A 25,035-nucleotide genomic window follows, 5' to 3' on the forward strand; every position below is an offset into this window, starting at 1 on the left:
CAGACGACGTAGCAGTATTTTTGTTGATTTTAAATGTATCCTGTTGTTTCCATGTATGCATATTGAGAAAAGAATGTTCTACAAATAAAAGTTATTTAACAGAAAAGCTGGTTTATTTGTTATATTATAAATAATCTGAAAGGTCAACGAAAAAGGGGACTTTATCCCTGATATAAATAATATATTTATAAAAAATAATGTTTCATTATATTTACACAAAACACTGGTGACATGTGGGTTATAAAAAGTATATAAAATATATTAGATTATTTTACATTAATTACAGAATATGTTACACTACAGACTGAAGACCTTTGTGTCAACAGACAGCAAGTAGTTTGCCCAACATATGGATCCATATTTTAAGTGCTTAAAAGAAAAAGTCTAGATTCTTAGCGCTACACCTGACTACACTCCCCGTCTTCTTGCACTACAAATCCGTGGATATCCAGCGTGGCCAGCGACCGGCTGATTCCCTCCAGAAAGCCCTCGCCTTCAGGGTGTAAATGATCCATGACTTCATCATCATCGAAGCACCAGCCGGACCAGTCCACATTCACTCCGTCTGGAAAGATGACACTAAAGAGGGAGGGATGAAGTCAAGATTATTTTTATCTTATATCTTTTACTGTGCATTACTTTCCCTCTGTCTGCATTAGGCACATGCTCACAGAACTGCCACTCAGACGTACATTGGATAATGCATTGAAATGTTATACTAAAATGTACATGAACTACATGCTATTTAAGTAGCCTTTCAATCGGGTCATAAGGTATGAACCACCATACATATTACAAGTATTAATACTTATTACATGGCTTAGTTGAATACTCGATTCTGATTGGTCAATTCAGAACACGTGATACATTGTTAATCCAGAACAGACCGACCGCTGTCAAGGACTTATTGACGTTGTTAAGGACGCTTACATCTGCAGAAAGAAGTTCGGTCGATTTAACTGTATACAGTTTGGCTTCGCGTCGGGCTCCTGATCAGCCTGTCGGGTGTTCTTTTCCCCATAATGACCGCGTCGCTGCACATTATCCCTTACATGATGCATGGTGTTTAGGGTTAGGCCTACTTTTCATGGGAAAATATGAACAATCATCAAAATAGAGCTTGAATATTTGCTATTTCAAAATTGTGTTTAGCATAAATAATTAAAATAGTAATAATTTAAGAAATAGGTTAAAATTGAGCGTAGCAAGGAGAGTGTCTTGTTGAGTTTCTGATGTAAGCAATGCACAATTTAAATTACTTTAGTGTCAAAGTATCCACTCTTTCACAGCTAGAGATACATTAATAAACCTTATCAAGATGAACATGAACATAACGGAGCCCATTTTATCTCTCGGAAATGTGTTTGCATTAGAAAAACGTTATTCAAATGTTGTGTCTCATTGGTTTTCCCCTTTGCGGATTAACGTTATTCAAAATGACGCTTGGTAAAACTAACCATGTGGTTGCATTCATCTCAGCTAAAGTTATAATTTAGAAAATATAATAATGCAACTCTTCACTAACATGTACATTTTACGATTGATTTGATATTGATATATATTTATCCAAAGCTTTTGATACCGTCGATCATCGCATCTTAAAGCAGAGGCTACTCAGTATTGGCATATCCAGCCATGCAGTGGGGTGGTTTGTGAACTACCTCTCTGAAAGGTCCCAATGTGTTCACTTTGATGGGCTGTCTTCTGAGTGGTTGAACATTGCTAATGGTGTTCCTCAAGGTTCTGTTTTAGGTCCACTTTTATTCTCCATCTACATCAATAGTTTAGGTGAAAATGTGGATGAAGCTACTTTACATTTTTATGCGGATGATACCGTGATGTACTGTGCAGGTCCCTCCATTAAGGAGGCGGTTGTTAAATTACAGGCTGTTTTTAACATTATTCAGACTCAGCTCTCTGAACTAAAGCTTCTTTTAAATGTTGAGAAAACCAAGGTAATGCTCTTTTCAAAAGCTAAAAAGACTCCAGAGACTGCTTTGGATATTGTGACTATGCAAGGACAAGTACTCCAAGTGGTTGCCTGTTATAAATACCTTGGTATCTGGCTTGATGATTGTCTTACTTTTAAACTTCAGGTCATTAATCTGCTTAAAAAGCTGAGGGTTAGATTAGGTTTCTTTTTTAGAAACAAGTCCTGTTTCTCTTTTGAAGCCAGGAAAAGGCTAGTCACTGTGACCTTTTTACCTGTGCTGGACTATGGTGATTTGATATATATGAATGCACCTGCCCATTGCCTGGAAAGGTTAGATGCCGCCTATCACAGTGCTCTGAGATTTGTTACGAACTGTAAAGCACTTACTCATCACTGTACCCTGTATGCCAAGGCAGGTCTGCCTTCACTAACTGTTCGGAGGCTCAGTCATTGGTACATATTCATCTATAAAGCTATGTTGGGTAAACTCCCAACTTATATACTGTATGCTCTTTGATCTCACAGAGAGTGGCAAGTAGCTATTGCCTGAGATCCCAGGATGTGTTTTTATTACATGTGCCAAGTGCTAGGACTGTTTTAGGTACTAAAGCTTTTATGTGCGCTGCTCCTCTAGCTTGGAACACTATGCAAAAAAAAATTGAAACTGAGCATTTTGGTTCCCTTGCATCATTTTAAAGCACGGCTGGATGAAATGTTATTAGATACCTGTCATTGTGAATAGGTTGCTAATTTATACCCCTGTAATTATGTTGTTTTGTCCTTTTTGTTTTCTGTTGTTTGTATGTGTAACCAATGTACTGCAGGTCTCCCTTGAAAAAGAGATCGTTGATCTCAATGGGATTCTTCACCTGGTTAAATAAAGGCTAAAGAAAGAAAAAAGAATATTTGCATTTCTTCTTTGGTTGTGGAGGCTTTTCTGACATACTTTTACACATGTATTTGAGAGTTATTGACTATTAAGTGTGTGTCTGTGCTTTCTAAATTGGGGTTTTCTATTTTGTTGAGTTTGAAAATGTTTTTACATCATGTATGAGGGTTTTCAGTCTGTGGCTATACGTATGGTTTTATTATCTCATGCTTTTACATTTGTTTCTTTTTGTCCTATCGGTTTTGTCTAAATGTATTTATGCTGCTTTTTGAGGTACAGCACTTTGGTCAACTCTGTTGTTTTTACATGTGCTATATAAACAAAGTTGGATTGGATTAAATTGTTCTTGAAGTAAATGCATCATTTGTTTGACATGTTGACCTTTGATAGAAGGTATTTTATTGGAAGTGTGTCTCCTTTGTTTCCCCCTCTGTGGATTGATGAGGTTATCTGAATGACTCTTTGTCAAACTCACCTGTTAGTCTTGTCGTCTTCTTCTCCGTCCACCAGCTGCTCCTTCCAGCCTTTACTGACGGTCCTCGCTCGGTGTCTCATCAGCTCCACCTCCTCCTCCATCTCTGACTCTCTGTCTCCGTCACTGGGAGCGGGTGATGGCGACGGCGTCGTAGAAACCGAGGAGGAAGGAGGAAGATACTTTGCTCTGGAATTACTCTTTTGCACATGCCTGGTTCTCTTTAATCCATCTCGCTCTTTGGCTCTCATCAAAAGGTCCTCCAGAGACGATGGATGACCGTTTGGATTTTCTCTCAAAGGCACATCCTCTATTTGGGAGTACAGACTGCTGGGAAGTCCGTGTCCTCCTTCGATGATGATGTTGGGAATGGACGCACTCCTTTGGGTTTTCACTCGTTTATGGACGTTGTGATCGGGGAGCTCGGATTCAGACAGTGTTTGGGGGTCTGGAGAGACTCTATCATACATGCTCCAGAACATGCCTTCATTGGGCTTCAGGGAGCCAAGCTTTAGCACAAGGTGTGAATCAGAGGAAGAAGGGTGAGAGCTTCTCTTCAGGGTGGCGCTTGAATCGGAGAAAAACTTGCTGTTTTTCTGCCCAGGCGTCGGAGTAGAGGGGGTGTGAGTGATAGCGATCGGCCTCCTCCTGCGTAACCCGGGGGATTTTAAAACTTTGGAGAAACCCCAAGCCTGTTTAGGTGTCTCCACGTCTGCAGACTGGCTGGAGGAACTCCACCTGGAGTCCTGGTTCACAGACTGGGAATCTGAGTCTCTCCTTGTTGATATGTCTCCCTCTCCTGGTAGTCTTAAAACCTCAGGCTCCCTCTTGGATATCCCTGGTTGGTTAGGAGGTTGTAAAGTACTTTCTTTGTCCATTGGGTAGTCAACATCTGGATATGAGATGACATGTGGTCCATTTGGGTTGAATCTCGATGGTTGTGTTGCAGCGATGTGATTGAAATTATCCAGATTTGGTGCAGAGTACCAGATCGTCCTTTGCCCCGTTGTCATTGTAGATTCACTTATTCTGTCCTGGTCTTTAGTGTGGATCTGGACCTGTTCTCGTTTCACTCCCATTTCTATCCATTCATGTTCTTTGACTGTCTTTTGCCAACTAGCAACGCCCTTATTTACAAGTTTACTTTTATTGTCTTTGGGCTGAGAGTGCAGAAAAGATCTGAGAGGCTCGGAAGAGGCCTCATCATCGTCCGCCTCTTTAGACGCCAACAACCCGTTTACTGCACGCGGGATAATGAGTTTCTGAGTCAGCTCGTCCACAAAAGATTCTCGTTTTGATTTCGTAACAGATTGTTCTTCCGTCTCCGAATCATCCGCCTTGACTTCGGCGCCAGGTGTGGCTTCCTGCAGCTGGATTTTCCAGTTTTGCCGTTGTCTTTTGCTCTCGATCTGCCTCAGGATCCTCAGGGTTTCCTGGCAATGAATCATAACGAATAAACAATGAGCATGTTATTTGTTATTCTGTTTCATATAACAATACTAAGAGCTCTTTAAATTGGTGCTTTAACACTAGAACCGCCAATCGGGTCAATTTGACCCAGAGCTGTTTTTTATTGTGTGTAACTTTTTTTCAATAAAATATTAAAGTCTTCCAGTCTGTGACTTTTCCTGAAAGTGTGTTATGTAGCACCCTATGTTGTTAAAAATTGTCAATATGAAGTCAGATTGAAGAAATCGCCCAAAAAATTGCCATTTATACCTATTTCCGCCCAGCGGGTCATATTGACCCCACCCCTTTTCATATAAATATGACGTGTTGCTATAGCAACGCCTTTTGTCTACTGCGGTTCCTTATAGATTGAGAGATAGATTGAGAGAGAGAGAGATAGATGGATAGATATATTGATAGATAGTTATAGATAGAGAGAGAGAGAGAGAGACATAGAGACAGTCTGTAGTGAAGGAGTGCGCTCCCGCTCACGGGAGACTGCTCGCGCTGCGCTCCGCAGCAAACAGCTGTGGGGCAAGTTGAAAGTACGTTATGCTGGCCGCGGTGTCTAAATAATGCTTCCGGGCCAGCGGGCCATTTATAATGTCGAGCCCTGAGAGTCCACAGATTATATTGGTATACGTTTCATCCCTGTGCGATCAAAACTCACTGTTCAATAAAAGAACATTTTACCTTGAAAATCAATGCATTCTAATAGCGGGTCAATTTGACCCAGGTGGCGGTTTTAGGTATAAAAAATCTCTGGCGGTTCTAGTGTTAAGCTAAATCAACATGCTAACATGCTTACAATGATGTCAACCTGTCAATGGTAAGCAGGTTGAATATTAACAATGTTTAGCCTAGCTTAGTACAGCTGAAGTTTAAGGGAATATTATTCGTCAAATACCAGGGTGTTTGACAACATTGAAATGTAGATGTGTTCATGGTGGTGGAGGGAAATTTAGGGTGGTCGCCAAAATTAGTAGGGTCCATCCTCTGGGGACCATGTACATAATTTCATGGCAATTTATCCAATAGTTGCCTACGTATTTCAGAGCAGAGCAAAGTGTTGTACAGACATTCATTTACCAGACCAACAACACCCTTAATGGAGCCAAGCTTCTAGCATGGCAACAAGTACAATCATACCATGATTTTAAACACATTTGTTCAGAAATGTCAGTATTTACCTTGGCCTGCTCGATGTTGGACACCCATGATGAGCATCTCTCTGAAGTGCTGGCTACAAACAAGTAGACGTTCATAGCACTGCGAAGCTCGCCCACCTCGACCAGGACGAATGAACCTGAGAGAGGAAGAGCAGGAGGAAGGATTATGGGATCTGTAATATATATATATACAGAATCTAACTGTCTCTTAGAGAGGGTAACTCACAGTCGTCTTTCAGTGCGATGCAGTGCGTTCTGTCGAGGGCCAGAGGAGGGCGAACTACCTTCAGACACTCGCCCTTCTTCTGGACTTTGGTCATGAGGAGCACATCGGAGAAAAGTAGAGCCACCACCTCCAGCTGCACCAGGAAACAATGGGAGGTTAAAAACAGTAATGATAGGTCACCTATTATACTGTTTTTCATCAATATATTACAGGTCTCAGATATGTACAAAACATGTCTCTGAAGTGTTTGGCTCCAAACACCAAACAGATCATTGCAGCATCCCATAATCCCCTCTGTTTCAGCCTTGTTTCAAAAGTGCTGATTCGGTGTCTGTTACTTCAGATGAAAATAAGGAGCCCCTCCCCACGCCCCTCTGAGAGATATTTGGTTAAAAAGAACACAATGGTGCTCTAGGAGGAGATTCAGGTGATAAGGTGGGGGGGGGGGGGGTTACCTTGGTTGGTGATTGGATGGTTACACAAGCCAAAACATCGTTATGACATCATAAAGTGGCCAAAATCTGATCAGCTCGTTTTCAGACAGGTTTTTATATAAATGGATCAGGACAGAAAGAGAGAGAATCTTTGTTCCTGAAACTTTCAGAATCTCCTTACACAGAGGGGACACATGTTGATGTAGAAGAGACATGAAGAAGAGGGGACACATGTTGATGTAGAAGAGACATGAAGAAGAGGGGACACATGTTGATGTAGAAGAGACATGAAGAAGAGGGGACACATGTTGATGTATTAAAGACATGAACAAGTGGATTTTGCATAATAGGTGACCTTTAAGAGATGGATTTTAATGGTCAGTAACTGAGCGTTCACCTTGTTGTCTCTTCTCCCTCGAATCTTCAGGTTGTCCTCCAGCAGCAGCTTACGGACCGCCTGAGGACCGACGCCTCTGATGGGGCACGTGAGGTCAAACTGGCAGAACTTCTGGACATGCTGCGAGTAGAAAAACATGTTTGAGGTGTAATAGGAATATATATAACGTTCAGCTTAGTTCAGGAAAGGGAAACAAGTATATGTTACCTTGTCTATGTCTTCATTGATTCCCTCCACCTCGTATCCCTCCACCCGCTGAGCGGAGATGCTGAGAGCGAGTTCCTCGTCTTTCCGCTTCAGGTAGTTATTGATGCTCTCCAAGAAAGTGTTCACACCGGATAACTGTAGAGGAGCATGGGAAGATGGAGATTTAATCTTGCAGAAAGGAATGTTTTTGTGCTAATTCAAGAGGGAATATATATAGAAAAGGCTTGAGTTTAACCTCAAACTTTACCCAGGCTAATTGGATATGACACTCATTTCAGATATAGATGACATCTGTGATGTTTCACTTCTGAGCCACAACGTAGGCTTGTTGTACTATGCCTTTTAAAAGCTAATACAAGTTCTCGATGCATTGATATGTGGAAATTCTGATATTAAAGGAGTTGCAGCCCCGGTTTCAAAAGGGAAGATAAGCCTTTTTTTAGCCTTGTCATATTTGGTAAATGTCACTGCTGTAAGGACATTTTGATCAGGTTATTTAATGATTATCTTGAAGTGAGAAGCATTGCTCGTCAGTAGGAGTTTTGCTGCTTAGCATAACAAAAGAAATGTTGCTGAATTGAACAGCGTTGATATTTTAAAAGTTCATATTTTACTCCTTATTCAGGAGGGAATATATTTAGAAGATATTAAGCTAACTTTACCGAGGCTAATTCATTATGAATGGTTACATGATTGTATAAAAGAAATACATAACTTATCAAAAGATATCGAGGACACTGAGAGAAGGAGGCACTTTTGTATCTGAGTGCATAAGGGGTCAAATGAACACTTACACTTTAACATACAAGATCAGTTTGCAGCTATTCCCCTCCTTATTCACAAAGTTTTCAATCTAACAACAAGATATATGTTGATATTGAGAGAGAAAGAAGAGGCATTGACCTACTACAGCTACATACTGCTTTAAATTAAAGATATCCTTTGAGATGACTTGATGACATTGATGTGGTTTCTCACCATGCCTCTGAGTGTGTGCTGCACATGAGGGTCCTGCGTGTTCTTCAGCACGGCTTTCAGCAGCAGAGGATACTTGGTGATCCTCTGGTGGGGTTTGGCCTGCATGTCCCCGAGACGCATCCGCTCACACTTAGGGTGAGTCTCCACCCACTGCAGGAAGCACAACAACAGGCCTGAGGTCAGTGGGTGTTTCTCAATGTCGAGTAAAGCTGCTTCAGAGCCACTATTTCAAGCATACTACGTCATCGAGTGCCGCCGAAGTACTGTTCCAATCTCCAGTATACTTGGAAATCTACCGAGCCCGGGGTACTCCGTTTGGAGAAATATCGAGTCTGCACATGAGTAGACTTCGCGGTCTTAAAATCCCCACAATGCTTTGCGCACGGACCAATTTCCCCAAATCTGTGGCGGAAGATGTAAGGCGGGGCCTCTCATATGACGCACACCTGCACACTTGCTAGCGTGTTCCACACTTCGTTTTCCGAATGCCAGGAAGTATTCTTGACTCGCTTCTGAAGCAAGATGCTCGGCAGACATGTGCTACCAAGCAAGCGTACTCGCGATTGAGAAACACCCAGTGACTCTGATTGAAACTTGTTTAATTATAAAGAATGTGCAGGGGTTAGTTCACCTAACACTAGTGTACTTTCGTGGCTCATTCTTCGTCGTATATTAAAAAAACTGTGCACCATTAACATCGCTCCGCTTCTTGACTCGCACGTTAAAACCGTCCAAAACATTTTTTTTTGCCGCTGATTTCTTTGCCTTCCTTTGGCTGATTTATTTACTTCTTCCATAAAATTAAACAAACAAATAAACAAAAATGATCAGTGTAACGTGAGGTCAAAGACTGTACCGATTCCCCGTTCTGTGTTGAAGACAATTTCAATAACAGCTGATCATCTAATCAGAATATTTAATTAAAGGTGGGGTAGGTAAGTTTGAGAAACCGGCTCGAGATCGCTAGAATTTGAAAATACACAACCGGAGAAAATCTGCCACTTCCTCACAGAGCCCCTCCTCCAACACACACGAACGCGCACATGACCAATGAGGGCACGAGATGAGTTTGTGCACAGATGGAAGGCTGACAGGCAGGTAGGCCATCCAGTTATTTTAGCCGGGCCGGCTCAGATGATTGGTCGTGCTTTTTACAGTACTACGGCTTCCACAGATGACATTTTTTATGGATTTTTTGTCAAAGCACTTAAGATATTCATTGCTATCGGGATGTTAAGAGCATTCCATGGAATATAACAACAAGTGTATCTCGAGCCGGTTTCTCAAACTTACCTACCCTACCTTTAATTAGAACATTGTCATTAGTAATCAACACAAAAAATGGCTCTAACATCTTCAGTAACCGAAATACTCAGAGTAGTTTGGTTTTAAGTACTTCCTAATTCAAAATAAGTAAGTCGTTTCTAATTACTTAATAATATCTTTGCTGTGTGGTCTGTGGATTCATCTGATGATACACAGCATTATTTTATATTAACATCTGCAGTATTTTGTTTGCTGTCGTTTATTTAATTGATAATTCAGCAGGGGTGTAGTTCAATATATTTGATCATTTGTAGACAAAAGCCTTTTCTCATCTGTAGTACCGTGATGAAAGACTAACATCTGAAAGCTTTAAAAGATAAAACCATGTCTATCAATCCTAACCCACTAAAACTCCCTGAGGGGCCGAGTGAGATGTTTTTGTTTTGTTAGATTTGGATGAGAGGACCCTTTTTAACGCCCACCACGTTTCCTGGTAAAATGTCTCTTTTACTGTTAAACTCAAATATATCACCTCCCACTCGGGTTAACAAGTGTGGTCGTATGACATAAGTGAAACAGCAAGTGTTAAATAAACACATGTATACAGTAAAGGCCATGTTTCCATGATCAAAATGCTGCTTTTATTTTTCCAGGGGTTGTTTATCTACGCACTTCATAATTGATATACCCTTTGTTCATAGTCGTTTTTAGTAGTAGTGGTATTTTAGAGTGTATTCTGATTTATTCTGTACATTGTTATTGTGCTCTATATATATATTTCTATTGTTAATATGTATATTATTTCCTGTTTAGGTTTATTTTCATATGTTATTCATGTGCAATGCCTTGTGTACATGCTGCTATAACTAAATAATGTCCCAATTTGGCATCAATTAAGTCTTATTGTCTGATCTTATCCTATCTTATATTTCAGTAACTATTCCTATACATGTCATGTGCTCAGTGGTGTGAGCAAGAAATCATGTAAGGCTTTGTTCAATGTAAATACTGCTTTATTTTTATTTATTTATTTTACTATAGTGTTCTTAAAATAGTTCTCTATCTGTTTTTTTTTGTTTGTATGTTTTACTTGTATGTATGCACCACGACACCACGTCAAGTTCCTCGTACGTGTCAACCTACCTGGTGATAAACCTGTTTCTGATTCTGATTCTGATTCTGAATAAGTCTGATCAATCATTTGGAGAAAACTGTTGGTGTGAAAAGTGTTTGCGCCCACGAGGTTATGAAACAATTCAAACCAAACAGCGTCACCTTTAATAACACAGCTGTTAGTCATTGCATGGAATCTCAATCATGCACTCACTGTTAATAATGAGGTGTGTGTGGGAGAGTGTGTGAGTGTGAGTGTGAGTGTGAGTGTGAGTGTGTGTGTGTGTGTGTGTGTGTGTGTGTGGCCTAGCATTACTATACTTGTGGGGACCTAAATCTGTTTACACAGTCACGTGTGGGGACTCGCCTCCCTTATGGGGACAAAATGGAGGTCCCCATGAGGGGAATCATTAATTTTAGGGTGAAGACTTGGTTAGGTTTAGGGTTAGGGTTAGGGTTAGGTTTAGGGTTAGGGTTAGGCATGTGTTGGTTATGGTTAAGGTTAGGATAAGTCTCCAGGAAATGCATGTAAGTCAATGTAATGTCCCCTGAAGTGATGTATACATGGTATATGTGTGTGTGTGTGTGTGTGTGTGTGTGTGTGTGTGTGTGTGTGTGTGTGTGTGTGTGTGTGTGTGTGTGTGTGCACGTGTGTGTGTGTGTGTGTATTGTATGTCTGATGCTCAGTGGCTCAGTGGCTCAGTCTGTAGGGACTTACCCTAGCACCCTCATTGAGTTTGATCATGAAAGCAAAATAAAATACAATTTGGTGAATAGAAAGTGTTAAGGCTGGTAGATGACAATTTATGTTTTCATTGTTTCTTTGAGTTCATCTTGTTTGCATAATGATTTTGGAAAAAAAAGAAGATAATAAAAAAAAAGGGGACTCGGCCTGTGAACCAAAGGGTCGCCGGTTCTCATCCCGATTGGACCAAAAGTAATAAGAAGTGTGGACTGGAAGCTGGAGAGGTGCCAGTTCCCTTGAGCAAGGCACCGAACCCCCAACTGCTCTGGACGCCACTTCTGCCACCTTTCCTGTCCTGCATGTGGTTCTGTTTGTGCACGTTTATCCTCTGTACTGTATATCAAGCCTGTGTGTGTACATGTGCAAACACAACAGAGTGATAAGAGTCATTTTCCTTTGGGGATTAATACAGTATGTCTTCTTCTCACCTGGACGAAGGTGTGGAAGTGTGGGTTGCTCTCCATCTGCCTGCGTGTGAACTCCAGGTTGTTCTCCTCCTCCCAACAGTAGTGCTGATAGGAGGAGAAGCGCTCAGGGAACTGGAGACAAACAAAAAGAGGATTATCAATTGGTAATGTGAGAAAACCACCATTACATATATTTACTAACCTACTTACTTTCTTATTTATGTTGATTTAATCTTTAAGCTAACATTGAAAGTAAGTCAGTCCTGCATTCAAAATGTTACCAATACAGGGTCATTGCATGTGTTAAAAAAGCACAACACACACAAACCTCTGACCAAACTGAGGACAAGTTGCATTGTGGGTGAAGTATGTAGAAAGAAAAAGAGTATATGGAATAAAAAAGAAGATTTCTCTGGTTCTGCTTGAATATAGATGTTTTTTTGTATTAAAAACTGTCCATTAATGTCAGTACTAACGTAGTACTCTCTTAGTTATATGAATTTATCGGGACTGATTTGTGGATTTATTACAATCAGCATGACTCTTACGAGATCCTATGAGAAAAAACCCCCAAAGATCACTTCTAATGTATTTTGAAGTGAGACTCGAGACCCTTTTTAAACGGAAATCTGTGACCTCAAAAGAAAAACCAAAATCTAGTTTTGAGCTGAGGAAATTGCTCAGAATACTGGTGGCTGCTTTGGAAATTTCTACCGAAGAAATGTCTGAAGAATTGAACAGGTGTCGACTTTTAACCTGTTAAGCCCGGCAGCCCTCGCCGCTTTTTTTTTTCTTCACGAAACTGTGTCTCAGGGCTTCTTAACATTTAACAACCTATTAATGTGTCATACCCACTTAACGGGAAGAAACTCCGCTAACTGACGATATGAACAATTTTTAGCTAAACAAAACACAAGGGTAATACAAAGCCTCTGAATTAGCAGTAAGCGAAAAAATGCTAACGCACTTAGCACAGAACTCACGGTAGAAATATTTTATTACTTATGAAAGCGAAGGCAAAACCAGACAACACACAACGTAGCTTTACGGAACCAAAACGGCAAATATGTCTTACCTTTGCTGTTTTCTGATCAAAAGTTGTGTTCAATGGCATTAAAACGCATAAAACGCTGCTGAAGGTTAATCAAATGTGTCAGTGTCACTTTGAAATGATTACTGATAATCCATCATAACATTTTTGTCAAAAACTGAGATTTCATATAGAGTGTGTGAGAGCTACAACCCAGCTTCCGGTTTTGGGCATTCTGGCTGCGCATCACTCATTCACCAATGGTAACGTGTAGGTGGATTTAGGAACTTCCCCGCGATTCTATTGGCTCTAACGGTTAAAAAGAGGTGTCAATCATCAAAATCGACCAAGGGGGGCCAGAGATAGGTCAAATCCACCCAAATGACCCCAGAAGTGGGGTTTTTGTTGCTAAACCTCTCTAAAAAGGTCAAATGTCACTTGTTTTGCATCAATCTTGATACAGGGTACTTATTATATGTTATAGTTTGGATTCCTAAAGCTTGTAGTCTACTATCCCATCATTCAAGGGTAGTTTTCACTATAAGTAATTTCTTTTTTTGGACGGACACTATAATTTACATTTTCTTACTATGTTCAATATGAATTTTCTTTAAAATAAAAAACATCTATATTGATTCTGACTTATCTACATCCAACTCACAGGTTTATCATTACTTTGAGAATAAAAATTATTAAGTTAACCCTTTTAGAAGTGAAGTTATAGTCATTTGTTCTGGGAATGTCATTTTCGAGCCTGAGACCTGAAAAACAGGCTCAGGGCTTAACAGGTTAACCTTTTTATATAATAGAGAGAATTACTCACAGTGTGGGTACATTATTATTGATAACTATTAATGTATAAAGGAAGGAAGAAGAGATTATGGAATAAAAAAGAAGATGTATCTCTGCTGACTGTATAAGATTTCGTAAGAAAATACATAATCTTCATGTATTTTGAAGGCGCTCTTGACCCCTTTTTTGACGGAAATCCATCACATCAACAGAAAAACTCATTATAGTTTTGAGCTGATGTACCTGAGGAAACTGGAGGGAAACCTGGTGGTTGGTTTGAAATGTTTAACTAACTAATATCTGAAGAAATCAAATGTTTTGACTTGTATATTTTGTTATGTAGTAGAGAACATTTCTCACATCTTCAACAAATATTACTATGAAGTGCTTCCACCAGACTCTTGTTTAAATAAACGTCATAAAAACACCTCCAAAACCAATGTTTTATTGAATTTATTTTATATTCCCAATCTTAATACTTTTATTTATTTTTCACCCATGTTAGAAAGATTGTTGTGTTCATATATGTTGGGGATTTTGTTTTGTGTTTATTTACTTTAAAGGTCAATACAAAGTGTATTGCAAGAAAAAACTACTTTAGTGGTAAAAGTAGTAGTACATAACTGTTATCAGAAACATTTAATACAAAAGTGTTCATTATGATGTAGAATTACACCTGTGGGAGTTATTTTAGTGCATGGTGTACTATTTTTATTTCTGATCCTCTAACTATGATAGAGTAGGTACATTTTACAATTTACATGCCCATAAAGGTGATTGAAAATCTTTATCTGCACCAGAGGTGGGAAGTAGTGGAGTACAAATACTTCGTTACTGTACTTAAGTACATTTTTCTGGTATCAGTACTTTACTCCACTACTTATTTTTCTGACGACTTTTTACTTTGACTTCTTACATTTTGAACCCAAACACCTGTACTTTCTACTTCTTACATGTTGAACACAAATACCTGTACTTTCTACTTCTTACATTTTGAACCCAAATACCTGTACTTTCTACTTCTTACCTTTTGAACACAAATACCTGTACTTTCTACTTCTTACATTTTGAACACAAATACCTGTACTTTCTACTTCTTACATTTTGAACACAAATACCTGTACTTTCTACTTCTCACATTTCCCAAACAGGCTGGTTCCTTTAGTTTGAATGTGTGTTTGGTGGCGTGATCATTATTATTTAGAGTCATTGCGTGCCTATTGATTTGAACACGATCCGTGTATCCATCATTTCCTGGTCTTCTCTAAAGAAGAGGGACCAATGAAAACGTTGTCATGTTGCCGTTGTTCAGCATGGAAACATTCATTAGCTAACAATGACATTATTGTTCTATTAATATAAAGGGAGGTCAGGTACTCTTTAAAACAGCTGCTAGTTATGGGTACTTTTTACTGAAGGACATTTCAAAGCCCTCTTTACTTTTACTTGAGTAAAGAAGTTTAGTCAGTACTTCTACTTTTACCAGAGTATTTTTAAACACGAGTATCTGTACTTCTACTTGAGTAAAGGATGTTTGTGTGTACTCTTGCCATATGTGATCTGCAACTTAAACACACCAGTAAATAAAGTAAATTCTGTCAGGCTGAAACACACCTCAGTCTGAATGTGTTGCTAATGATCAGGCAGACAGTTCCTACCTGCAGGCAGCCGGCCTCTAACACCAGGGGGTCGAAGGGCTTCCCTGTCCTCCGGACCTCCTGCAGCATCGGGTAAATCACTTCCTGCCACAACAACTGGTGAGCGGAGAGGACGGAGGAGAGGTTTGAGAAGAGCAGCGTGGGGGTCACCTGTCAAGATTCAAGGCTTTTATTGTCATTTGTGCAAAGCTACAGTGTAGAAATGACAATGAAAATCTTAGGTCACAGGCATAAAATAGTGCAAGTAAATACAATAAGATATAATAGAAATAGTGCAGAATAGGGTACCACTTTACAATAAGACTACCCTTATAAAGGATTCAAGGGTTTATAATTAGGTTATGAATTAGGTTGTAAAAATTTTATTAATTATTAAGAACCATTTATAAACCAGTTCTAACATAGTTTTCATACATCAACACAGGCTCACTATTTGGCCTTATATTGGCTACTTAGCGAGAATCAACTCAGTGAGCAACAGATACCAAGGATGCTGGCTGATGAAGAAGACGAAGTAAGCTAGGTAGCCAATATGAGACTTAGCAGTACAGATAAATGTGGGCTCACTAGTTGGCAAGCAACCGGTCACAGTTGCCCTGTTTATCTCATGTCTTATAAAAGCTTATTAATGATTTATAAAGTGTTCACAACCTAATTAATAAATGAATTACAAACTATTCGTAAACCCTTTATAAGGGTAGTCTTATTGTAAAGTGGTACCCAGACTAGTCTATATACAAGTCACAGGAGGAGGTCAGGGTTATCGTTTCATCACTCAAATTGTTTTTATATGGCCCAATATCACAAATTACACTTTTTGTCTCAGGGGGTTTTACAGTGTGTAAAGTTTACAACACCCTCTGTCCTTAGATTTTAAGATAAGATAAAATAAGATGGACCTTTATTAATCCCCTCGGGGAAATCCAGTGGTTTAAACAGCAACAGGGTAAGGATGAAAAACAGGACAGCACAGATTAATACAATTAAAGATCAAATCAAAATGATAAAATAAGAAATGAATTAAAATGTTCCCAGCAGACAAGGAAAAACTCCCAAGAAACACACAAATAAAATGGAAATAATATTTTAAACCCAGTGGAAGGCAACAGAGGAGAGAAAAACAGACGTGCAGTAGATGTTGAGTGTAAAGATTTTTTAAAACTCAGCTGCTTTGAGATTTTTTCTGTCTTCTCAATGGAAATCTAATGTTGAGCTACTTTTTCCACTTGAGTGTTTTATTGTGTGTCAGCTACAGCGGATGTCCTGTTGTGCCAGTTAATGTATGTCAATGGCATGCAGATGAGGGGAAACAGGTGCTGGTGGAAGAAGTGCTCATACCCTGTACTTAAGTAAAAGTTAACATACTAGAGTCTAAAAGTACACAAGTATAAGTCCTGTATTTATATTGTTACCATAGTTAAAGTAGAATGGTCTCAAAGTATTATATTATTGTAGATTATTATATTTTTCTGCTTTTATCACCAATAACTGCATGTAGAGCACGTTGTGATGAAACTAATTGTGGATACTGTGTATACCAGATTAGTATTTCTGCACCATAACAAATCATCACACTAGTATTCGACAAGGAAGAAGTATTAAATATGAATTTTAAAGACTTGTTGTGGAGTAAATCTGTCTCTGAAATAGAATGGAGGAGAAGTAAATAGTAGCTTTAAATTGAGGAACTTTACTTTTCTTAGTTCATATGTAACCAGGGGAATACAGTATATATCCTATACAAGCACAGTGCATTGAACACATGGTGGTTGTTTGTTTACTTCACTTAAAGTGGACCTATCATGCTATATTTGAATAATATAGTGTAGGGCCATACCTATATAAGGCATATTTATACTTTTTTTTTCTTCAAATACCAAACAGATCATGCATTTTAGCCATGCCTCATTTCGCTCAATTGGCCCTGTTTTTGCAAGGGCAGATTCTGTGAGAACAGCACCATCTAGAGGCCTGGCATATGTACTACAGCGTCTCCAGCGCTTTCGAACGGCAATGGCCGTGGCTGTCTCCTCCTGATTGGTGGAGTTGGCCCAATAGCCGTAGCGCCACCGTCCTGACGTCATTGAAGTGTTCAAATCTGGATCAGTTTTTATCAGATCCGTTGCAGCCCCTTTTTTTAGAGATTTGGGTATGGAGGAAAATAGAGAGGGTTGTGTTTTCTGACACTTGGTGAGTTCCCTGGAACACCGGGGACACATGTTCATGTATAAAAGACGTACAAAAGTGCATTTTGCATGATAGGTCCCCTTTAAGTTCCTCTTTGGCTATTTTGTTTAAAGTCAGTGCTCCGCTTCAAATGACAATGTTAAAAACACAGAAAAAGCCCAGAAATCTAGGTGTTGTCACATAAGGACAATTACCAAGTCTGACTACTATCACTTTGAGCATATACGGCATCAACCACCTCTCAGACTCTTGAAAGAATCCATGAATGCATCTTCAATCTCTCCATAACCTCACACTGCATCACTGAACACAGACCTGCAGGTTAGGTGTTAGTGTTTGTTTCCAGTGTAGATAATAAGCACGCTCTGCAGACTGACCTCAGGGAGGAATCCATGCTGCTGCAGGTTGGAAAGAGCTGCGATCACCACCTGTGAGAAATACACACAGCTTAGTTAAACATGTGCGGAGCTCTGTATAAACACAACAGCTGTTTAAATTGCTGCGGGTAGAGAACGGGACATTACATCCTTGATGATGATGAGCTTGTTGATGTAGGTGAGCTCAGTGTGGACAAACTCCCACAGCGCCTCCTGCTGGTGTCTCTGCATCTTAGACATGGTCTGATATTAAAACAACAAGGAAGGAGAGAGAGGAGGGAAAGGAGAACATAATTAACGATGATGAGGAGGATGAGGAAGAGGATGTTACAGTACAAGCAGGAGAAGCATTTCAATTGTGTTTTCTATTGTCCACACATTAAACAAAAAAGGATATATCACAATCATTTCCCACTACCCTAGCTTGTCTGCAATAGATTGAAATGTTATAACAAGTCATGCAAATGTAATTTAAAAGGTAGTTTATAGTGTATGTGTTGGGAACGATCAGCTGCAGTAGTAGTCTCGTGAGTATTTACAGCAGCAGCAGCAGAATGGTTTATATGGGATATAATGCCTATAATTATCAGTTGCTTCCCGCGGGCAGTGAGACTGTTAAACAATTGAACTGCTGAAACAACTTCAAAACATTCATCTGCTACTCAGTAATATGTATCTAATATATATCATTCCAATAACTATTCCACATGCTCACTTTATTTTATAACTATTTTTCTTTTTGTATTGCTCTTGCTATCTGTATTGTTATTATGTTGCATTGTTGGAGAAGCCTGTGACATAAGATTTTCAACAACATAATTACTCTGTAGCTATGTCAGTTTGACAATAAAGAACCTTGAGAAGGAAAATGTCCCCCAGTGCATATTAAATAAAAGTGTAGCATTTGAAAATGTTTGGCTGAATTTGTTGATTACACTGTAAATAGTGTTGGATAAAAGCTTAATCTAAATGAAATATAATTTAACAGTCTGGCTGATTGATGTGTTGTTTGTGTATAGCTTTGCAAACCGACTGAGCCCTAATCACACTATGAATCAACAGCTCTTAGCGGACCAATTCCTTGTTGGTGTTTGCCGTTTCATTGGATGTGTTGACAGTAAGGGAAACACAGTTAACTAATAAGTTAAGGGTGCTTACTGAGTGAGAGTGCACTATATCAGTCCAGTTTTTCTCCAGCGTGGTTCCTTGACTTTCCTCCTTCCATCTCCACTTCAGATCCGCCGGCACAGCGAAGGCCCCGAGAGCATGCTTCAACCCGTCCAGCTGACCCTTCTCCTGAGGTCAGAAAACACCGGGAGGAGGAAGAAGGATTGGTGTTAGAAAAATATCACTCGTCACCGGCTTGAGCTTCAATAATCAGGATCCATGTATTTGTGATCCTCTCCAGAATGGAAGTAGTCATCACATACAGAGCATCAACTAGTTCCTGAACAGTGTCCTTCACATGCTGATATCCAAGAGAGGTCACAAGATGGAGGAATATAAAGCAGTATTCAATGTTTAGTTCAGATGAGCTCCACGTCAGAAATGATCATGCTTGTCATATGTCTATCTCCATAGAGGCTGAATCATCATGTTAATCACATAGCTATCATATGCCTAAAACAGTCCTGATGCTCTTCTGGGTAATCAGACATCCTGTCATGTACACAGCTACAGTTGGGATACCTTTGTTATCATGTGTACTCTGATATTGGAAGAGTACATTCAGTATTTTCCCAACAATTGGAGAAAAAGTGAGGGGGAGAAATGGAAAACTTGTCATAATGAATCAGTGTAAATGCTTGCAGTCAGTCAGACATAACGTGCCAACAGAGTGGAGCAAGCTGCTGTATTTTCCGTTGTTTGAATGGGCAGACTCGGCTAAAGCAAGTCTGTATCTGTTTTCTGAGCGTGTCAGCATGCAGGGTGATGAGCAGTAGACAATACGTTACCTCGGGGTTCTTCTCCGACACTCCCTGGTTGAACACTTTACTCAGCGTTGCTCGGGGTTTGGCTCCTGCAGAAGTTCCTTTACTCACTGTGGCAAAGTCCGTCACCACCTTCTGCTTGGTCCGCCGCTAAAGAGGGAGATATGAGACCATGTTTACGTTGTTATTTTCATGTGAAAGTACCAGAGGATTAAACACAATACATTACATTACATTACATTACATGTTACTTGTTAGACGCTTTTATCCAAAGCGACTTACATACTCAATACTGTGGCCAATCCCCACAGGAGCAATTTGGGGTGGAGTGTCTCAGGGACACAACGACATGCTGACTGCAGTGGGGTTTGAACTTGCTATCCCCTGATTCAAAGTCCAATACGAAGAGCATACCAATACACTTTCAATAGTGTGCATGAGACAATGCAACTCTCACTGTTATTGAAATAAAAGACAGAATTCCTTTGAATGTCCTAGTTTTTTAACACTTTATACTGAATGTAAAAATATTCCATTGCAAGTCAAAAGTCCTGCATTTGAAATTCCTCTTAGTTAAAAGTGTTAAATCAAAATCTCCTTAAAGTAACACAACTAAAAGCACTTGTTTGCATTAATGTGTATCAGTATTTGTGTTTTAGTTGTGTTTATTAGACTTGTAACTAAAATACTCTTATGATTTATATCAGATATCAGAAACTGCAACTACTTTGCACACTCCTATAATGTATAAAGTGTCCTATGTTTATAAATGCATCTGAAATGGGTTATAATGAGTACTTTAACTTTGGGTCAAGTATATTTTTAATGACAATGCTTTTTGGTAAGTAAGATTTTGAATGCAGGACTTTTACTTGTAACAGAGTATTTAAACAAATGAGTATTGCAAGTTAAATATTATTTACTTCTTTCACCACCGCGTCAATGACATGTCTTGTTTCTGCACCATTTACTTGTTATATCATTATAAATTATTCAACTTAACAACAAAGCAGCAACGAGCCAAGCCTCAAACGTTGAATGAATGAACAGATCTGAGTACTTCCTCCACCAAGAGTCACCCTGCTGATACAGGGAGTGGCCTCCGCCCTCACATTACACTTCAATTAAATTCAAATGTATTTATATAGCCCAATATCACAAATCACATTTGTCTCAGAGGGCTTCACAAATCAACAAACACGAATGATAATGTAAAAACAACCAACATATCTGAGAATATGATAAAATGACAAGATAAATGTGGAAATACCAATGAATGGGTACAAAACACAATGACACAAATACAGTTAGAATACAATCATTACAATTCTATAAAAGGAAGGATCCATGAGGATGTTTAAAAGGGAGTTTAAAACCAGTCCTAACTGTACGCTGTGCTAAAGAGGAAAGTCTTCACCCTCCTTCACTTGCCTGATATCCGGTTGTGCTGAACTTGTGTTTGTATGCTGACCCCCTGTGGTTAACCTCTGCTGTGATCACATCAACATCTGTATCTCTGCTGTCTGCCTCTCTCTCCCCGTCCACAGCGTCTCTCCACGGCCCCGAGGCGTCCTCCATCAGAGCCTCATTTCCTCCACCGTTGTTTACATACGGTGCCTTTGAGGAAAGGCTGAGGACACACAGGGTTACTCATTGCCAGGAAAAGGTGTGTGTGAGGGCAGAAGAGAATATTTTTAAACAAGACAAAGCTTTGCAAGAGTGGAGGACGTAATGAGAGACATTGTGTGCTTTGTTGTCTTTTTAAAAGGTGCACTTAGAATTTCTATTCAGGGCGAACTCCATATGAATGTGTGGTCAATGTATTGCACCAAAGAGAAGCTGAATCATGATAAATTATAGGATTAGTTAAGACCGTTTTGGCTTCTGAATTAAGCATGTTTTAGGTATATCGGCTTGTCACCTGTTTCACGTGTCTACTGGTTGTAAACAGCTCAAACAAAGATCATTTTGAGGTGATTTGATGTTGATCTTTGTAGAGAATAGCATGTCAAAATGTATATCCTAAGCTAGTTTGCAAAACCACAATATTAGCTTTTAAATACATAAAACTGAAGAAGAAAATACACACAAAACTTCACAAAACAAGTAATGATACAACAAACACCACATCATTCATTACTACACAAGTGTTTTTTTTAAAAAACTGCTTCAACTCGAGATTGAATGAATGACGTTTGAGTAAGTACTGACTAAAGTTCTTTACTCAAGTAAAAGTAAAGAGGCTTTGAAATGTACTTAAGTAAAAAGTACCCATAACTAGCAGCTGTTTTAAAGAGTACCTGACCTCCCTTTATATTAATAGAACAATAATGTCATTGTTAGCTAATGAATGTTTCCATGCTGAACAACGGCAACATGACAACGTTTTCATTGGTCCCTCTTCTTTAGAGAAGACCAGGAAATGATGGATACACGGATCGTGTTCAAATCAATAGGCACGCAATGACTCTAAATAATAATGATCACGCCACCAAACACACATTCAAACTAAAGGAACCAGCCTGTTTGGGAAATGTAAGAAGTAGAAAGTACAGGTATTTGTGTTCAACATGTAAGAAGTAGAAAGTACAGGTATTTGTGTTCAAAATGTAAGAAGTAGAAAGTACAGGTATTTGTGTTCAAAATGTAAGAAGTAAAAGTAAAAAGTCGTCAGAAAAATAAGTAGTGGAGTAAAGTACTGATACCAGAAAGATGTACTTAAGTACAGTAACAAAGTATTTGTACTCTACTACTTCCCACCACCAAAGATTTACGGACGCGTACCTTACAGTTTCCACCGATGTACAGTGCCAAACTCTCTGAGAGGTACCAGGTCACAGAGCACCTGAGGATCAGGACTATACAGGCATTTATAGACGATTCAATAAAAGTAGTCAAATGTAATATTTTAAATGTCGTCAGAATGTGGCATTGGTAAGATTTAGAGTCCAAATTGTAATTGCATAGCATTTAAATACTATTTTGACATAATTGTATCGTACTTGAGTATTTTCTATGTTACATATACAGTATTTCTCCCCCAGTACATTTCGGAGGTAAATATTGTACTTAACATATAAAGTCATAATGCAGTGTACTGTACTACTCATCTACAGTCTTTTAACAGTAGTGTTTAATAAGTAACTTAATTGGATCAACATTGACAAGCTAGAACACTACATTCACAGTACTTTTACTATTACTACCTACTTCTAAGTACTTTTAACATAAAAATAACATATGCTTTTTCGTCATGTGGCAGTAGGCCTATTGTTCTACCTAGTTACTCTTTTTAATTAGTTCGTTTTGCACTTGTATTTTATTCTACAAAAATAGCTCGACTTTGACAAACTGGATAATCATAATGATATACAACAAAAAATATATAACTTTTACTTAAGTAACACGTTCAGAGCTTTCACTACCACAATATTTTCATTTCCCATAAGTAAAGGATGTCAGTACTTCACACACCACTGTATATTTATACGCACTAAATACAGGTCAGGTAGCCAGGCAGTGAAGCAGCAGAAAGTGTAGCATCTCAGTGACAGTGACACCATTAGTCTCACACACTTCAGCTCCAGTTACACAGTAATGCGGGTGTGAGTGTTACACCAGGACTCATCTGACATCAATTCCCACAGCATGATTACAATCTGAAGTATTTCCTTCTGCAGAGTTGAGTTACTCCGAAGAATGTGTCTCAATTCTCTGTAAGCTACTTTGTCTCAATCAGATATTTAACCATTTACTCATAAGAGAAGAGACATTTATATACACTGCTGTTGCTAAACTAAAAGCAGGAGTGAGTGTTATTAAAGTGGAGTGTGGTGTTCACGATCATATCCATGTTAGAAGCATGAAAGCAAACGCAGTCACATGAGCAAACACAGAGAGGATCACTTCTGTTCAACATCAAACACGAGAGCTTTTCTCACAGTGTCATACCTGTTTACAATCACTGTCTGTTTCCCACAGTAACACACTCAAGATGAGAGGAGATTATATAGCAATTGCAGCACTTTAAACCATTTAAAGACTGATTAAGGGTCAGTAAAAACCGGCCTCCTGGTAGCTTTATAGTCTCAGTAAAACAACAAATGGATCACATTATATGATTACCTGAAGTGAACACATGTAAACATTACACACTCACATCTCAAAACACCAGCAATTATTCTTTAATTAAAAAATGATAGACTGTACCTGGGCTTGGTTGGATCCATTTTGTTTCACACAGTCATCTTTGGTTTCTATTAGCTTTCTCCTCCTTCTCTCCGTGTGATCGGTTCCTCCCTCTCTTTTCATTTCACCTGCACCATGCCCTCTGCAACTGGCCCGACGGGAACAACCTGATTCTGCAGCCGACAAATCAGCGCTCAGGGCCGGTTAATGTGTCGCAGTTAGTGAGGAGGAGGTTATTGTTGCACGTCAATCATACTTATTGATACCGCTGGGCAAATGTTAGGAAACCGTTTCAAGCAGGTGATTGGGAGGCGCGTGGCGCAGTGGGCTGTGCGTTGGTGTTCGGATCAGGGGGTCCAAGGTTCAAACCCCACTGCAGTCAGCATGTTGTTGTGTCCCTGGGCAAGACACTTCACCCCAAATTGCTCCTGTGGTGATTGTCCACAGTATTGAGTATGTAAGTCGCTTTGGATAAAAGCGTCTAACAAGTAACATGTCATGTAATGATTAACAGTCTTAAGCAGCAGGGTTTTATTTTTCTGCACAACTGGAAATGATGCATTGATATGAACTTGAGAATCTGGTGTTTGATAGTAGGCCAACAGTAAAAGGAAAGTAGAGCAGTGATCGCAGGTAACATGAGGAGAGTTATGGGGAAGTGGACGAGCTTAATAAAGGTTGATACAAAACAGAATAAACAGTGGAATATGTAGCATTCATTACAAAAGTGACTCAATATATAACGCTCCATTTACAAAAGTAAATAAGTTGTGATGCATTCATGTGGAAGCAGCAATATGTTGGAGTATTGAAGTTATTATATAATTTATTTTTTTAATGTTTATTTATTAAGGAGTGTCTGTATCTTAAAAAAAAGATATTAAAGCAATGTCGTTAAACAGTTAAGTCATGCATAACTTGATTAGAAAAACAAGTTGTGATTTGTGTTGAGGTTATCTTGGGATGAAGACCGTCAGCATGCCTGAGGTTAAACACACACACACTTACATCCCAAACACACATCCCAAACACACACACACCCACATCCCAAACTTACATCCCAAACACACACACACACACACACACACACACACACACACACACACACACACACACACACACACACACACACACACACACACACACACACACACACACACACACACACACACACACACACACACAAA

The 25,035-nt window shown here is 39.2% G+C and overlaps 1 protein-coding gene across 2 annotated transcripts; it reads right to left on the minus strand.

Moving 5' to 3' along the window:
• Positions 1-90: 90 nt before the first annotated feature.
• On the minus strand, positions 91-24,040 carry plekhg6 (pleckstrin homology domain containing, family G (with RhoGef domain) member 6). 2 transcript variants are annotated; one of them, XM_034145740.1, is made up of 16 exons: positions 23,870-24,040; positions 22,445-22,518; positions 21,092-21,290; positions 19,685-19,810; positions 18,888-19,025; positions 17,877-17,972; positions 17,730-17,780; positions 15,166-15,315; positions 11,707-11,817; positions 8,155-8,304; positions 7,177-7,311; positions 6,970-7,089; positions 6,139-6,271; positions 5,934-6,049; positions 3,298-4,727; positions 91-579 (listed from the first exon to the last, which is right to left on the minus strand). In XM_034145740.1, the coding sequence occupies exons 3-16, from the start codon at positions 21,236-21,238 to the stop codon at positions 399-401; spliced, it is 3,084 nt and encodes a 1,027-aa protein (XP_034001631.1). In that variant the 5' UTR covers positions 21,239-21,290; positions 22,445-22,518; positions 23,870-24,040; the 3' UTR covers positions 91-398. The 2 variants fall into 2 exon arrangements, with proteins under 2 accessions (XP_034001631.1, XP_034001630.1); XM_034145739.1 differs by lacking the exon at positions 22,445-22,518.
• Positions 24,041-25,035: the final 995 nt, after the last annotated feature.

This window comes from Trematomus bernacchii, unplaced genomic scaffold, assembly GCF_902827165.1.
Source record: "Trematomus bernacchii unplaced genomic scaffold, fTreBer1.1, whole genome shotgun sequence".
NCBI classification, from domain to species: domain Eukaryota; kingdom Metazoa; phylum Chordata; class Actinopteri; order Perciformes; family Nototheniidae; genus Trematomus; species Trematomus bernacchii.

Excerpts from the sequence above, each read along its gene's own strand:
- plekhg6 (XM_034145739.1), bottom strand. The coding sequence starts at position 23,889 with ATGGATCCAACCAAGCCCAG. Across the intron at positions 21,291-23,869 it reads ATGGATCCAACCAAGCCCAG|CCTTTCCTCAAAGGCACCGT; the intron begins GTACAGTCTATC and ends GTGTGTCCTCAG. Across the intron at positions 8,305-11,706 it reads ACTTCCACACCTTCGTCCAG|TGGGTGGAGACTCACCCTAA; the intron begins GTGAGAAGAAGA and ends TGCTTCCTGCAG.